Source organism: Phasianus colchicus, chromosome 2 (assembly GCF_987193195.1).
Source record: "Phasianus colchicus chromosome 2, bPhaCol1.hap1.1, whole genome shotgun sequence".
Classification (NCBI taxonomy): Eukaryota; Metazoa; Chordata; class Aves; order Galliformes; family Phasianidae; genus Phasianus; species Phasianus colchicus.
In genome coordinates this window covers 45,356,629-45,374,678 of record NC_143437.1, presented here as the reverse complement: position 1 = coordinate 45,374,678, position 18,050 = coordinate 45,356,629, and the positions used below count along the sequence as shown (strand labels likewise).

At 41.4% G+C, this 18,050-nt stretch overlaps 1 protein-coding gene across 1 annotated transcript; it reads left to right on the top strand.

Moving 5' to 3' along the window:
• The first annotated feature begins 14,916 nt into the window (after positions 1-14,916).
• MAS1 (MAS1 proto-oncogene, G protein-coupled receptor) lies at positions 14,917-17,535 on the top strand. The gene is made up of 2 exons (XM_031614121.2): positions 14,917-15,019; positions 16,393-17,535. Exon 2 carries the CDS (start codon positions 16,430-16,432, stop codon positions 17,417-17,419), a length of 990 nt encoding a protein of 329 aa, XP_031469981.1. The 5' UTR covers positions 14,917-15,019; positions 16,393-16,429; the 3' UTR covers positions 17,420-17,535.
• The last annotated feature ends 515 nt before the right edge of the window (positions 17,536-18,050 follow it).

Below are 18,050 nucleotides of genomic sequence, written 5' to 3'. Positions count from 1 at the left end.
GTGGCTTTCTCCATGGTTATCCTCAGAGACTTAGCAGCCCAAGATGGTCTTTGCACTTGGGCCTCCTGAAGCCCAGCTGGAGATCTGTCCTTCTCCTGCTGCTCCCTGCCTCCTTCCTGGAAGATGCAGTTGGTGGGTGCTCCCACTGTACTGCCCAGCCCCTGGAGCGAGGCCTTTGCTTTGCTTTGTGCTCAAGACTCAGAATTTTTTCCCGGGCAATCTTGCATAGTGACTCATTGTCTTTATAGTCCTGAGAAGTCAGAAATACACACCCACCTCGTGCCTGAAGACCTGGGTTTCCCACTCAGTCCTGACTCTGCACCTGTTCTCAAATGGCTGTCTCTGCCCCATCTTTCAGGGCTCTCTGCACTGCTGTCTGAACCAGTTCCCAGACCTCATCCTACTCCATCCCTCACACAGCAGCAGACCAAAGTGTTTGCACTGCTGTTAATAGGGTTGGACAAGGCAGAAGAGTAAACCAGTCTGAACGACACTGATTTAGAAGTCCCACATTTCAAAATGCTTCTGAGTCCGATGGGCATGGCAAAAATGAGAAATGCCATGAAGGTGACAATGATGTGTGATGTAAAGCCTTATATGGGGCCTATGTTGCGGCAGATTCTTTTGGGCAGCAGTGAACAAGATCAGACCGGAGAGAACCATGAGGAGGGGGTAAAATTAGGAGGTAGCTATTGCACAGCTTATCCCAGAGCCCTCAGAGAGCAGAGCTTGGCAGACTTGAAGTGCTTGAAGTGCTCTGTCCCACTGGTGATCAGGAAAGCAGCACACCCGCAGGCTGAGAGGCTTCACATGGGATCGGGGTGTGCGGACATTGCTCTGTGTTGAAGGCTGTCAGAAGAAAGTCCGGTGTTGTCCCCAGTGGAGAGAGAACTATGCTCAGCAATGAGCAGCGATAGCTGAGAAATTCTTCTGAACAGGTGACTGCAGGTCCACTGGAGTCGGCCTGTATGGCACAAGGCAGAATGACAAATTCGGTGGACAGTTTTAGGACAAAAGCCTTCCAGTACTTGAAAGGAGTTTATAAACAGGGAGGAGAACGGCTGTTTACAAGGGTGGAAAGTGATAGGACAAGGGGGAATTGTTTTCAACTGAGACAGGGGAGGTTTAGGTTAGATATTAGGAGGAAGTTTTTCACACAGAGGGTGGTGACACACTGGAACAAGGAGGCTGTGGATGCCCCATCCCTGAAGGCATTAAAGGCCAGACTGGATGTGGCTCTGGGCAGCCTGGTCAGGTGGTTGGCGACTCTGCACATAGCAGGGGGGTTGCAGCTAGATGATCATTGTGATCCTTTTCAACCCAGGCCATTCTATGATTCTACAATTTTATGAAAAGCAGTAGGTCTGCTCCTCTTCATCTTGAAACAAAGAAATCAGAGAATGATACCACTCCCACCTAATCCCAACATGGCACGGGAAGCACTAAATGGCAAATATGCCTTCAGAAACAATGTGCTGTCTTCCAGGCATTGGATTTGATCTTGTTAGGCTTCGGTGATCATCTGCTAACGAGGGACAATGTGGTATGTGACTCTGTTGTAATGTTACCTGAAGCAGGAGCTGTTTTCTCTGAGCAGAATATTCTGCCATCAGTTTGCATTACTGCAGCTAGTGGAAACATACCAGGTAATTTTTAGGTTCCTAGGTATTATAATTTAGAGTGACTGTAAATAAATTAATTTCTTATTTAGTCCCATGCATTAGGAAGAGAATAGATACAATCCGTGAATATTATGTAAATTAAATTACTTCACCAAAGGAGAGACAGGTTTATTGAACGTATCAGAGCTAAAGCCAATATGCATTCTGTTCTGCATATTCTGTTACAAATATTGTACTGAGTGTTTCCCAGTTCCTCGTTGCAGCTGAGTTACAAAGATCTCATCTCAAGCATGAAAGGGGGAAAGTAAAAATAGTTCCTTGCAGAGAAAAATCTACTCATTAGAGAGGGCTGCTGCAAAGGTTAGAAATAAAATTCTGCAAATTGTGTAAATGCCCAGGCTGACAGTATTGAGCTGATGGCACAGCAGATATTCCCATTTAAATAGCAGTGCTTGCAAATCAAATAAATAGCTAATTAAAAAAAAAAAGTATGATGTGGACCTACTGATCTTACTTCTGTGGATAGGTATTAATAACCCACAGCCCTAAAACAACAATGAATACTTCTTTTGTGATAAGAACCCAGCAAATGTGAAAATGTTAGCAAATTATCTACATTGCCACACATTTAGTCAGCTACTAAGTACTATTCATGAAAACCAGTCTGATAATATCATAACTGCCATCAAAGGAAAAGCCACAACCGTTTTCTATAGCCATGTTTATGTAATCCAAAAGTTTGTCGTTTTTATAGAGCACACAAAGTCATAAAGCAAAATGATTTGTCACCGGTGTTAAAATGACAATTAATGCATTATTTTAATATGTACATATACCCAGCGATAAATACGTAACAGTCTCATCTGATTTTGCATTCCTTGCTGTCTAGGGTAGTTTGCTCATATTTACACAGGCTTTGAAAAAACACAAAAAACAAAAAAACAACGTTCTACAAAGCACTAAGCATCTCTTTATTGCTTTCATGGTAAGAACAGTCAATACCATTCAGCACTTTGCAGGATTAGGACCTACATTTTCCATGCAAGTTTTGATCTTTGCTGTAATTTGTTTCCAAGGATCTAGCTGGGTCTGTAGCACAGAATCCTTCAGTTCTGGTGTGCTGATTTCAATTATTCTCAATATCCAACAGAAAATGGGAGAGGGAAGTTCGCAGACCTGTGTAAGTTCAACTGTGTTACTGGCTTGTGCTCTCTAAAATTCTTTTCCTTAGGAAAAGAGAAAAAGATTTACTTGAAAGAAGGAAATTTCTGTAAGAACTGGTGCACTTTGGTGCTAATTGTAGCAACTGAAAATATTCAAAAAAGTCAGCAGAACTGAGTCTTGATGGAGAATGAATACAGTTTCTGTTGATGGCACTGCTTTGCTTTGCAAATGCCTTTCAATGCCAGAGCAGTCCTGTTGAAAAGCCTACCGTGTGCACTAACACAGCACCGAGAGGCACTGGGGAAGCAAGAAAGGCACTGTCCTCCCTCCAGCCACTTCTCTTCTGTTGCCTTGTTGGACTTTGCTTTACACACACGGGACTGTGCACTGTGTGATCCTTCCACATCTTCCCTTTCAGAAGGAAACCCTTCCATTATTCACTCTTCAATAAGTCAGACTCAGCACATCTCACTTACACTTCCTCCTTATGTGCTCCAAAGTAAAGAGGTTCTTTCACCCAGGCCTCTCTGGAGATGACAGAGAGAAAGAAGTGCAGGGAAAGCTCATGTTTCCTCCATCAGCAGAGTGCCTGCATGAGATCAGCCTGGGCTTTGCCCCTTGCTCCTGTTGTTTTCTCCTGAAGGATTAGCTTACTTGACCTGGAGGGCACACACTTCAGTCAGACATAGCTACAGCAACAGCAAGGCAATGGTAGCTTCCCAGGACAAAAGATGTGAGGGAAATGAAAATGGTGCTTTGGACCTGCCTTGGCCTGCTGCTGGTGCCTGTCCAAGAGGCACAGCCATGTCCTTGCATCAGCTTTTGAGAAAGTAAGATGATGGTAGTGTGTGTCCAGGAGTATGGGAGTTGCCTGGGAGGAATCCATGGTTCTGAGAGCTGTATCACCATGCTGGGTGCTTTGCTGGTGTTGTTTTGGACTGGGGGATCTGTCCCACAACAGACAAGACTAAGTCAGCAGAAACAAGGAAGCGTAGTGTGCTTGAAGTACAGTGCCAGCATGAAATGCTGTAGCTATGGAGGAAAAAAATGAATTCATTCACTCAAGTGAAAGGTACAGTCCTCCCTGGGCCCCAGGAAGAAAGGCTATGCAAAGTCGGAGTGACTGAGAGGGTGTTCCATGTCTCCAGCATGGAAAAGACAGGAGAAATGCTCAGCACCAACCCATGAAGCAGGAAGCAAGAAGGCCCTTCTACCTGCCCAGACATGAGGAGGTGCCATGCTGAAAAGTGCGGCCAGTCATATTCTGTACAACGCTTACTGCCTCTGAGAGCAGTCAGTGGGGCTCAACATGCCTACTCTGAGGAAATGCTGGGTACATGCACTGCCTTTCCCAGCACCTCCTGGGTAATCTCCTGTCAGTAAGGTCAAAGCTTGGCCTTACACCTGCATTTATGCAGCCCTTGGGAAAAGCCAAGGGGAGTTTTAAAAGTATATAATTATAAATATAATCTTACCATCAGTCTCTAAAAGTGAGAATTGGGGAAAAAAAAAAAAAAAAAAAAAAAAAAAAAAAGATCTTGAGTTTAATTTTGGTGCATTTGATCTCTGAATTTTGAAAGAAACAGCAAAACCCTTTTAGGCTGCTTATATACATTCAACTGTACTCTCAATTAATTAAAAAGACTCAGAGAAAGTTGAGTGCTTGATTGCATTATTTAAAAACAATAAGCAAACCAACATCACAATTCAAATTACTTTTGTTTTTGTAAGCAAAGTCAGACAGGAGGCCTTTGCTGCAGTTCCCATCCTGTGCTGGCAGTGCCCACACCTGCTGTCCCTGCAGAGGTGTGATGCAGGGCTCTGGGAAGCCTTGTGTGCTCTTTCAGCTCCCATGTAGAGGAGCTGCAAGCACAAAGGCATACAATTGCTTTTGTAAATATTTAAGGCAGCTCCAGTCTCCAGGAATCTCCAGGAGATGGGTCTTTGCTTCCTCAGACAACTCTTACAAGATGCACTAAATCAAACATAGGAAACTGAAGGCTTCACCGGTCTTAGAGGAATGGAAAGTCCCAGACATACCCGTGAACAGATTAAATAAGCAGACTTTATTAATAACAGTGCCACAGACAGAGCATTCAAATCTGGAATTCCCAAGAGCAGAAACTGTTCTCTCCGAAACAGACAAAAATGAAAATATACTCATTTCTTTCTTACTTTTTTTTTTTTTTTTTTCACTAAACTGGAACTGGAGTGGGATCACTAACTGGGAACATGGGACCAGGAGGGAGCTCTTGCTTTCCAAAGTCCAACTTATGATTACATAAAACAATCCTATATCCAAGCCCATCATACTCAAAGTGGTCAGGATTTTCTTCCCATTCTTTTCCCAGCTTGCCCTAAACAGTGCTCCTCTGACAGTCAATTCAGTTTGCAGGCTAGGCACAGGATCATATCAGAGATGATACAATCTTTTCTGCCAGGGCAGTATACTCTGACACTTTAGATTCTGTCTGATGTGACACATCATTTCCTAACTGGAAGAAAAAGTGTCCTTCATAAGCAGTTTTTCTCCATTTTCCAGAACAAAAATGTAAGTCAAGATGCAAGCAAGTTTCAGGCTGGTCCCGTTTCCATTCAAGCTGACTGGTGCTTTGCTGGAGGCTTCAATGCAAGTAGGGTCAGACAAGTTGTCTTCTCACAATTTTGTTTGAGGTTGCCTTGGGAAGAGAGAAAGACAACCATTTATGCATATGTGAGGACCCAAGTGGTCCCCTTGACCACTGCTAGGTGAGAACTTGATTTTGGTAAGTACTGAGGAAAGTCCTCTCATAATCACCTCAGAAACTATTCCTACCCAATGCACCCCTGACAGAAAACATTCATTAAGCCTGCCTCCTACACTTGGAAAACAAGCAGGGCCTGACTGCTCTTTTCTCAGGCTCACTTGAAAATCGTTTCTTTTATCTTGAATAATGCCAGCATTTTTCTTTTATTTTCTTATCTTTTCTTTTTTTTTAAAGAATACGGTAACTGCATATGTAAAGAATTACATGTTTGATTACATCCACCGTGCTCATAGTGAGAGCGTGCATTTATTCCTGGCTGAGGCAGAAGGAGCACTGTGGAAGAGAATGTGAGGACAGCCCTTGGAGTTGGTGGGTGATATTTGGAATATGTGGAATATTTAGACTGTGTAGGAAGAGAAGAGCTTTTATTGCTGGTGGTGGTCAGGAGAAAGGTGTGACTGACTGCGTGCAGAAACCTGCTGGGTAGAAGTGCAGTGAGGAGAGATCACAGAGAGATACTGAAAATGCATGCTCTCTGTATTGATTTTGTACACCATTTTTGGTCCTTTCCATTATTCTTCCCATTTTATTTTCCCAGTCTCTCAATCCTTGTCTGGCAACTCGAGTGGTCACAAGAAGGAAGTTAACATCATCTTGAGAGAACTCCAGCCCAAGTATGCAATGAGAGCAAGGGCAGAGCAAAAAAGTCAAGAAAGAGCAAAAGGAAGATGAGAGGAAATAATAAACAAATAGAAACTGTGGACAAAGGAGTAAAATGGAGGACAAAGAAGGCACAACTCTCATTTTAGTACTGCTCATTCTGCCCCTTTTTCCTGGTCCAGTTCAACTCAGGGCTGAAAACTTGAAGCCAATGCAATGGTAGAAATACTATTTTAAGTTTCTGTTTGTTTTCAGATCAGCTGTCAAAGAGAAGACTTGGCAACCCAGGCCTTTGCATAGCCCCAAGAGGGCATCTCTGGCTTCTACATACATCAGTTTGGGAAGTTACCCAAGAGTAGAACAGTCTAGGGCAGAGGCTCAAAAAGGAAATGGTTTCCCTCCTTTTCCCCAGAAGTGTTTCCAATTCCTCATCTGAGACAAACAGCTTGGCTTTGGCATATGAGAAAGAAATGACCCTAGAAGGGAGGGGCCACCTGTGCCTATTCCAGGAGCACTTTTATGAAACATTATCTATGGAAAGTAAGGCTTTTCAAAGCACAAACACATAACTTGCCTAGTGGTACTACAACAAGAATGTCTGAGAGTGATACAAATGGCTGATCTACTTGTCATACAGGAATGTGTTTGAGATATGTGTGGGACAAGCAAAAATATGAGTACTGTCACTCAAAGATTGAGCGGGTTACTGTAGCTGAGAGTGCTCTTGGCTGTGAGTTAGAGTAGAGCATGTGCCTCCTGTTGCATTAAAATCAACGCCTGTTCTTTGAAGCCAGAAGGTATAATTACACTTAATGACAGCTTTCCACTGGGGAAGTCTGTTTCATCAATGATACAATGGGCTGAATGCTTGAAAAGCCTGGCATTGTTTGCCTGGCACAACACACCCTCAGGAAACCTGCACCTGAAATTTAATATCAAGGAAGATTTGCATTTGCAGGCATGTGATAGACAGTGCCATCCTTTCAACTGTTTCTTTCCAGCTAATGAAAATGTGAAGACTGAAACGTTAAAGCCTTGATCGAACAAAGGGCCTGAACACATGTATCAACATAGATGATGTGATTTAAGCCTTGCCAAACTGAACTGAGCTTGCCCTTCAGAATTGTTAGTGGTTTGTACCAGAGGCTCCATCAAGATCCCACACTCAGGGACACTCAGCAGCTTCTTAAGTAGCAGGGAAGATACAAGAGCCCCCAGTAAAACGAGTTAGCTGGGATCTCCAAGCTGGTGGGGTAGCACTTAGTAGCCTGGGGCTCATTTCCTGTTGTCAGACTAGCAAATTCTGTAGTACAGTTTATTAACTTCACCAGAACCACAGGGACTGTCACAGGTGTCAGGAAAAAAACATGTACGTTTACAGGCCCTGGCCTGTGTTCTCCCCTATCACCTCCTCTGTCACAATGCAGCCATCAGACTGGTGGTTGTGATCCAGCAGATGCAGGCTGCAGTGACTTGCCCACCACAGGAGATGAGTCTCACTGCTTGGCACTGTGCTTTGTGTGGCTCCCGGGATTCCTCACTAGCATGGCGTCTACACCATCAACTATGTGTTAGTCACCTATTGTGTCTTCTTTCCCCACTACCTGTTCCCTGCAAAACACCATCAGAAACTAGGCCTTTCTTCAGTCAGGAGAGCAGCAAGTTTACTTTTGGTGTGATATGTATATGAATATTAAAGTATACCACACATACTTCTGGACTACGTGCACCCTAATGAGGAGGCCCTGCCTACTTGTGTGACTGATGTCTCTATCTCCTACAGTCAATCAGTATTTGGAGGAGGACCAAGGAAATACCACAGATCAGAGCTGATTTCTGTGTACCACAGCAGACAGTCTGCGTGACAACAGAGGTGGTGAAAACCTAACCTGTTATGGGTATTAAGCGTGCCTTGAGTCATGCTTGTGACCTCCACTCCTAAATGAGAATGTATATTCCTATCAGTGGGAACGTGGGTGCACATAAAACACAGCAAGGTATTAAGAGATTAGGGCAGGAACTGGAAGAAAGAAATATAGGTCAGTGAGGAAGATAAACGGGACAGGCGACAGAGAGCAGCCAACCTCCTTGCTTTTTAACCTAAATGCAGCTTTCTTTCTGGGGCTACACCCCGTAATTTTCACAGCGGCAATGTTGGCGATGGGGCTGGTGACAAACTGAGTATTTCCATACTACTCTGGTTTCTAACTGCATGGTCAGCTCTGTGCCATTGTGGGCTGCTCAAACATTGCTGCCCACTTGGGAAATGCCCTGAAGTGCTTTCTGTGGTTAGCCCCACTGCAGCTGGTGGCATGCATTTGATGGCTCTGGTGTTGCCCACAGGGCAAGAAAATTGTATGTCCTTGGCACAGAAAGATAAAGAGAAATCATGCCAAAGAATAAAAATGTAGTCCTAGGAAATGTGTGCAGCAGGAAATAGAGGCAACAACACTACTTAGAAAATAGACTTCTGAGGAAAATATTTTTTATTAATACAAGACTCCTATTTAAAATAGCTCAAATGAGTCCAAACTCACTGTTACAGGGGGCAAGACTGTTGTGGCCTCTCTAGCCTCTCCAACAAAGAACTTGAGGTTCTGATACAGGAAGGAGAGAAGTTCCTAAAGAACACAGAACTTCAGTTTCCTTACCTCTAACTTCAGTTTGTTGTTGTTCCTTACCTAACGTATTTTGTATTATTTCAACCCTGAACTGCAAATTCTGTTACCAAACCAATCTATGAGTAGAAGAGGACAAGTCAGTACTGTTTCTGGAAGCAAGCAGATGACACAGCCAATTGCTGCTCATGCTGGAGTTTTGACAAGATGCACCACCATGTCATTGTGGGAACTAAAAATCCTGAGCCTAGAATCTTCAAAAGAGCAGTCTTGGTTCATGTATACAGGCTTGGCTTCTGACACTGATTTCTCTGGATTTGTGATGAGTTAACAGAGCTATGTTTTGTCCAATTTCCGTTGAAGGAAAAAGTCAGAAAAAAGCCAAGACCACTTGATATTATTGTAATGAAATCAAACTTGGTTCTTCATTGCATTAATGAGGTTGAAGTAGTAAGCGAATTCCTTGTATTTTTTTTAATATATATTTCTGTGCTAGTGAGACATCTAACAAATTTGGAGTTATCCTCTCAGTGCTCCCATGTTACTTCAATTTTGTATAGGAGAAATTTTGATGAGAAATTCTGATACAGTGTAAATGCAGGTCTCATGATGTTCTACTCTTATAATCATTGTTTTGTTCTCTTGCTATGCTGTAAAAATAAAATTTTGCAGAAAAAATGTTTTTTTTTCTAATATTTTAAGATTCTAAATCCACTCCAAGTGCATACCCTTGATAGAAGGGTGAGAGAGTTCAGTGTTTCTGTTTTAGTAACCTTCTAGTTTTATGTAATAAACCTACACCATCCATTTAGCTTACTGGATCACCTTGAAAACGCTATTCGAGTCTGTAATTTGTTTTTGAAAAGATATTGGTAACAATTTAAAAATAATAGAAACATCTTACTCAAATGAAAATGTTTGGCTCCATTTTAAAAGTTCTACATTTGGTGAAAAAATCTGAACGAGGTAGAAGTATTTTACTTCTGAAACGATTGTTTCAGAATTGTGCTCCAGTTCAACTCTGTCATTGTGTTCTATTCCAAAGTCCAGTTCTACAGTGTATAGTAGGGAATTCATTTCAATAGAGAAGAAATGAGGCATAAGAAAACTGGGCTACAGTTTCCCTGCAAACACACAATGTGATATTCACAACAATTTTGATTTTAAAATACTGTGATTTTAATTAATCCATTGATTTTTAGACCGCTTTCACCAGTGGGAAAGAAACTGCTTTATTAAACCGTAGGATCATATAGCATATAGCTCTTCCAGTTACGTCACTATGTAGCACTCATTGTTTACTGCTTATTATCTAATCATGTCCATACACAGCAGTAGTATTTGCAAGCATGCCATTATATGACTTGCAAAGGGGTTGCCCTGAGGAGACAAAGACCTTTGAGTACAAAGAGTATTCCTAAAAGTTTGTCAACAATTCTTATTTCATTTTCCTTGTTTTTTTAAGGACTGGTGCCTACAGAGGTTATCATCCCTTTTAATCATTTTTTCAGCATCAGAACTATTTCTCTTGTGTGTAGGAGCAGAGCGCAAGGAGATAGGTGCACCACTAGACTTCAGCTGAAAAATAATGAGTATTCAGTGAACACAGCCAAATGGACTAAGGTTTTCACAGTAACAGGTAACAAGGGCTTTACTTCACCATCTATTCCTGCAACACGGAGAATAAAGAACAACGGCTAATTTCTGTGATATGCTGGAAATACCATCCCTGAATACGTTTAAAAACTGTTTGGATGTGGTGCTCAGGGACATCATTTAACAGAGGGTTGTTAGAGTTAAGGTAGTATGGTTGTGGTTAGACTTGATGATCTTTAAGGTCTTTTCCAACCTGAGCAATTCTATGATTCTATGATTCTAAGTGGTGACTATGTGATACCGTATATAAATAAAAAGGAAGACAAGCAGGTTAGTACATTCAGGAGTAAAGATTATTTCAGGGCGCTCTTTTTCACTAAGGCAGGCAGTTCAGAAATCTGAGCAGCAACTCTGTTTGAAGAATGCTTTGAACATCCATAGATGGGAAGCTCCAGAAAAAAAGGCAGGTTGAAGGATGGAACACCAGCATACCAGTCCTTTCTTTCATTGTCTTGACAAGTAGTACAAAGTGTCCAAATGTAAGGTAACAGGGTATGATCATAGCATCTTATCTCAACTTGAATAACATGAAAAGTAAGCTTATTGGCTACTTGACACTCAAACTATTTATTCTAACCTTTTATCGTGGAAAGCTCTGACTCATCTGTCATGTATCTCAGATATTTTCTAATCCTACAACTTCTGCTTTGCACAACTGAAGCTGAAGTGGTCTAAACTGCTTATACTAGTTACTCATATATGCCGTGCTATTACTTACATTCTGATAGCATTCTCTCTCCAGTGGTTATCATAAAGTGTTTCCTGTAATATCTAACACAATGTAGCAGATGGTTCTATTGCTTGGTAGTTGGATCTGTCAATAGGCAGATGCAGTGTATTTTCTTTTCTGATGTGTCATGATGCTGGATTTGGTGCTACTGTTTGACCCACCAGTGACTGTCCCAAGAAGGAAAAAAGATTTAGTATGACTTTACTAAAACTATGATTTCTGTGGACAAACTCTACTATCCCCAGACAATACCCCTCTGCATGCATTAGCACTAACAGGTAGGCTACGGACAGGCCTGTGCAGCCTCAGAAACCCAAGCCTGCTGCAAGGATAGAGACAACTCCTCATGTTCAGTGTGTCTGAAGGCAGAAGCCATCCGAATGAGAAGGTTTCGTGAAGGGCTCGTGGTGATTACTCATGAAGAAGGAAACAGGGGCACAACATTGTTGACCAAAGACAGCCAAAAGGCAACTAACAACAGATCAGAGCGCAGAATGAAGTAAGCCAGATTTGAGAAGAAAGGAGACAGCTGTTTTGCACTTTAATGAGGTTGGAGAGAAAAACAGAAGGGATGCCAAGGTTCCTCCTCTCTGTGGCATGATGGGGTACAGGTGGAGAGCAGGAACACATTTCCACCCACAAAGAACTCTTCTAAACCAATAGTTCAGAAATAGATTACAGAGATTCTTTGACAGTTAGATACTTGAGGATTTTAGTAGAGATAGCAATTATTTGACCAAGAGTACCTTTTCCATTTATTCCTTATAACTTTTAAAATTATATTTTACATTTTTCCTTTCCCTCTCTCCAAAAAACACAGAAAGATGTGGAAGCCATGTTCATTTACAATAGGAAACCATATTCATTTACATTATTTTCTTTCAATCTCACAGCATCTCTAAAAGCTCTCAGTTTCCCCTACTCTCCTGCATTTCTCACCCTTCTTTGATTTGGGAAACTCCCTGCAATTGCCTCCTGTCTGCTTCCTCACCAATGCTCTGTCAGGATGCAGAGGCACAAGCACCTATTCATGTGATACATGAAACACATGTGATACACCCGTCCACGTGATATCGCATGAAATGCACCCATACTCTCTATCCAAAGTGGCTGATTTCACCTCTGGCTGGAGGGTTGCACAAGCAGCGTCACACTTTGAAGGCTGCGCCAGGCTGCCTGACGATGTCCATGGACTGAATGACACCTGCAGGTGCTGCCAAAACTCATTACTTGTGGTTTTTTTTTTTTTTTTTACATGGTTTGTGCAGATATATAATTAGGACATGCAACTTCCAGAGTATCCTTTATATATTGGCACCTGTACCCAACACATTAAACCCTCTAATTTGGTTTATAATTCATATATATTTATCTAATGAATGAATGAACTTTGAGTTCTTTTTAACTTGTCTTCTGCTTCCAGTAACTGAAGACAGAAGAACATGAAATGGTTCAAAGGCTCAAAGCAAAATGATAAAAGGCAACCCTGCCAGCTTTGTACATACAGGGTACTTGAAAGTGTTAATTCAACCTACATCTATTGCTAGGCTGCTCTGTCCCACCAAGTTGATGTCTCATAGAAAAGTTTGAGGATAAATTATCATTCATACCATATTTTGCTGCATAATCAATTTAGATTGAAATGGATAAAATGTCTATATTGGCATTCATGAGTTCATGTCTGATATTCATTCCTAATTTTGAGATGCGCTGGGGTTCCACGCTTTGCCACTGTAGTCCCCTTGTTCAACATCTGAATAGTTAAACCAATTCAGAAATAACCACTCTGTCTCTTGGCAGCATCTGATATGAATACTTCAACAGTCGGCAAGCACTGGATCACCCTGCCATATTCAATCCTCCTTTCACCCCTTAAGTTGCCAGGTACAAGCTGGGTTTGTGATCTGTTCCCCCATAGACCAGGTTTCACGCTGCTGCCTTGGCCATGATGATGACTGATGGTGCCCTAAGGATCAGTCACGAAGGAAATGCTGTGTGTGTATGAGTTATCAGAAACCACCATCCACCCAGAGACACAGAGGCAAGCACATCCCTGATTTTGGAACACTTTGTGCAGCAGACTCAATAGGCTATAAAAATGAGTAACTTGCAATACTAACAGACTCCTACAATGATCATCCTCACTACACACATGCACGTCTCATTTTATGGGTAAGGAACAGGCTTTTTCCTTTTCCAAAGCAGCTTGAAATTTTTGGTACCATAGCTGTTCTATGTGAGGTAGATTACAATTTAAACGAACAAAAGGGCAATTAGAAGTTGTTTTCACTTCTTTCCGTTACTTTCCTAACTTTATTCTGACCCTCCCTTTGGGGTCACTTATTTCTCATGTTAGTTAGTAGCTTTTCCCATTTGGGGATTTGGTAGTTTTAGTGAAACATCGAAAGGAGAAGACCAAGCAAATTCTCTCCTTTTTTGGCGAAGAATGTTTGTTCTGCTAATATCTGAATAGAAAAACAATCTAATACTTGGGGCAAAAGCAGGGGACATCCTCGGGGGACTTTCATCTGCTGCTAAGCTTGTTTGAACTTTTCAGGGGAGAGTGTTTAAATCTCAAGGAATGACTTCTGCTTTGTATTTCTACGCTGTTGGTTTTTTTTGGTGTTGTTGTTTGTTTACTTGCTTGCTTGTTTGTTTTTTTTTAAGAATAATCTTGGGATAGAATTTTTACCAGTAGAAATGTATATATGAGACTAACTCAAAAGACTTGTCTGCTTTCTTTGTTCTGTGGTTTAGTTTTTCCTTCCTTCTTTCCTTCTTCCCTTCCCTCCTTCCTTCCTTCCTTCCTTCCATGTTCTCTTCATTCCCTCTTCATTTCATTCTTTTCCCTTTATCTCTCTCCCTCTCCCTCTCTTTTTTCACTTTCTTTTCATTCTGTTCTTACTTTCTTACATTAAAAAGTAATTTAAGACACATTTCCACACCAACTTGTATTTTTTTAGATGGCATTTGGTGGCACAGTTCTAAACTGAGATTTTTCCTTCAGATTTTATCTTCCCCAAATAGATTTCCTGCTCACTTTGTGTTTGTTTGTTTAAACTATGTCTCTTGGTATTGTGACAGCTCAGGACAATTTTCCATATACTGCCATTCAGTTCCCACAATAGTTAACTCCCAGGCTTTCAGACAGATGACTTGCCAACTACTGAGTGATGCCATTTGAAGCACAGCTTCAGATGTAGGGCTCTTTCCTTGGTGTGCCTCAGTCATTTTGAGCAATGGGATAACTGCACACTTATTTTTGAGGGAGTCATGGTCAGAATGATTGTTTGCTCTCCCTCTTACCAAAGACAAATGGTTGGAAAAGGTAAACTTCAGCTTCTTCAAGGAAGTTCCTCAACAGCTTCATGGAAATCTGAACAGACCATGGATGTATCTGGAAGGAGAAGATTCTTACCATTCTCAACTCTGAATGTTTTCATGTGGGAATGACTGTAGTAAGTCCAGAACTTTTTGTTCTTCATTTCACTCTCCAGAGAGAAATAGTGTATTGATACAGATATATGAATCAAACACATAATCAAGTCTTTACATATTGTTCTTTCCTATTTCTTTTAACTCATGAAGAAGATATATTCTCCTCTCCTTTTCTCATATGAATTTTTACTGCACTTCCAGTAGCACTGTGTTTGAGCACCTTCCCTCTATAGCTTTTCCAGAACGCTGCTTTTGGGAATTCTGCCACTCATTCCAGTCACTGCACTTACCTGCTTCATTCACGCTCACTTGTCTTCCACATTTCCAGCTATGTTGTTTGTTCCTTCCGACTGAGTCTCAGACGGTGGCACAGTCAACATACAGGTGAGATCATCATTACCATTTTTGTGCAGGTTTAAATGCCAGCAAGCCCTGAGGCTTCCCAGGTTGTTTACTAATGCTCTTTTTCAAACTGTGATTTCCTGTCTGAAGAAGCTGTTGTGAACATGGGAAACCCAGGGCTTATGAGGGAAAATTTATGATTGGAGTCAGTGGCTCTGTTTCAATAATCATTGCAAGACTTATCCCCAGTAAAACTTCTTTCCCTTGCATTTGATGTTCTTGACTGCTTGAGGATGTAGGTAAATTCCCATTACGGCATGTTAACAGCCAGGGCAGCCTATATAGATGAACCGAAGCAGCTGGGCAAGCTTATTGCCAGTAGTTTTTCCTTGGAACAGCAGTAAATCAGCAAGGGCTCTGAGTTTACATTGTCACTGAGGCAGGTAGGAAGTTAAAAGAGGAGGCAGCATGACACATTCCTACATACCAATGAAAATCAACAGAAGCCAGTGCTACTTATCGTCTCTTGTGGGATAAAAAGAGACTTTTGAAGGGAGAACTTGTTCCAAAGCAACTGTTCTAACCATTATAACAATAGCAGGGAACCTGAACAATTGCTTCTTGTGGTGGGTTGTGTTTGTAATGTTTGCAGGGTATTTGCAGTTCTGTTAAATGGTTCACTGTCTTTAAACATGGCTAAATTGAAGTTGGACTCGATGATCCTTGTGGATTCATTCCAACTCAGGATATTCTACGATTCTGTGAGTGTATACTTTGATAAATGACACAACTTTAAAGTTGGACAAATTAGAGACGGCTTCGAAACTAAGTCATTTTCCATTCCTGCAACTTTACACTTTGAGGAAATATTGAGCTGAGTAATTACATACTAATTTTACTTAATAAATTAAAATCTTCTGGGAAAAGGTATTGGTATCAAGTTTTTGACACAACATTTTGTGCTGTACCAGATTCACCTGAAAGATGCATGGCTTCAAAATATCATCACTAGCTTCAAAGGGAGCTGAACAGACCTGTCTGGAAACAGTTTAGTAAGAACCACCCATCCTATCTGTGATTATGGAACTGCATTATGGAACTTTGCAGTGTGACAGGGAGGTTGCATGTTCAGGAGCTCTTCAAGCGCATCTCTGTAGTTGTGGTTTAGCATCCATAAGCTGAACCCCACAGAGAGGAAGACTCAGGATTTTTGCTAGTATGATGGGCTTAGCAGTCTTTAATACTTGCTTAGAATAGTTCCAGCTGGGTTTCAGCTAGCATTAGTAGATCAGAGATAGTTTTCCTTTGCTAAGGCTTTCAGAGCTGATCAGAAAACCGGGGTCCACAAAATAGAAAGAACAAGGGGAGGGAAGGAACACACAATATTCACAGTATATTTTTATACATATTTACAGAAGGAAGAGCTGTGCTATCCAAACTTGAGCTTTCCCCATGGATGAGTCAAACATAACGTTTCATCCCAGTGAAGGCACAGAGAACATCTCAATGCACAGAAACATTTCTACACAGGAAAGAGTCTGGGAGATATTGACCCCACTTTGGGTAATTATGATCATCTCCTTCCTGGGTTTTTGTGAAAATGGAATTGTCCTCTGGTGCCTCTGCTTCCAGATCAAAAGAAATCCATTCACTGCGTACATCACACACCTGTCCATTGCTGACATCTCCTTACTGTTTTGTATATTTATTCTGTCAATTGAGTACATTGCTGGCTTTGGATTCGCGTATGGCTTTTACTACTATATAACCACCACACTGTCTATTGTCTTTCTTCTCGGATATAATACTGGTCTCTATCTCCTGACAGCCATCAGTATTGAGAGGTGTCTGTCTATTGTTTACCCCATCTGGTACCGCTGCCATCGGTCACAGCACCAATCAGCAATTGTGTGCGCAATTCTATGGACTCTGTCTTTTCTGATGACAATAGCCGAATACTTAACATGCAAAGATGATTCAACAAAGGAACAATTTGATGATGCCAACCGTTGTCAAGCAATGCTCATCTTCACATGGATCCTGACTTTCCTGATCTTCATTCCTCTAATGATTCTGTCCAGCCTGATCTTGGTCATCAGGATTCATCGTAACTCCCTGAGACCTCATTCATCAAAGCTCTACATTATCATTGTGGTCACCGTCGTTGTCTTCCTCATCTTTGCCATGCCTATGAGGCTGCTGTACCTTCTGAACTATCACCATTGGTCATCTTTGCTCAGCCAGCAGAACCATGTCACCATTGTTCTCTCCACCGTCAACAGCAGCATCAATCCTCTTGTTTACTTCTTTGTAGGAAGCAGCAAGAAGAAGAGGTTTAAGGAGAGTCTCAAAGTGGTTCTTAGCAGAGCACTTGCTGATGGATTGCGGCCGAGAAGCCAAGAAGTTGGCATGAGCTTGGATATAGCAGAAACAATTTTCTAAGGCTTAGAGGGGAAAATTCAGGGGCAAATAATTGGACTTGTAAGATTTAATAAACTATTGCAAAACGAAAGGTATTTGTCTTCCATAGAATGTAAAAAACAGTAGAAAAATGGTACTGTTATCTTTGGTGGCTGAGTAATGGAAAAACAAGGACTAGAATAAAGATAACTTTTATTTGTATTTTCTTAATTATTCAAACACATGCTACATCCTGATGTGATTATGTCAGTCAAGGATACCACAGTGGAAAAGAGACAGGCCAACAGAGAATATAAAAAAAGGACACAGAAATATGTTATAAATAGTGTGACATTTATACAAGCACTGAGCACCCATAAATGCTATTGAAGTCATCAGGGCCTGCGTGTATTCGCATTTTTAAAAGTCAAACCCACTAAACACGGGATTCACATTACACACTGGGATTTATTACAGCTGTTTCCAGCTCATACAAGTTCACAAAAGAGCTGCTCTCCAGGGAGAGCAGAAGAAGAAACCTACATATGGTCCCCATATATACCACAAACATACAGTGTAGCTTTCTTTGGTCTAACAGAATGTGTAGGCATACACTGAATGATCAAGTTCCTCTTTGGTCAAGGGGCTACTTCAGAATTTTATGTCAAAACAT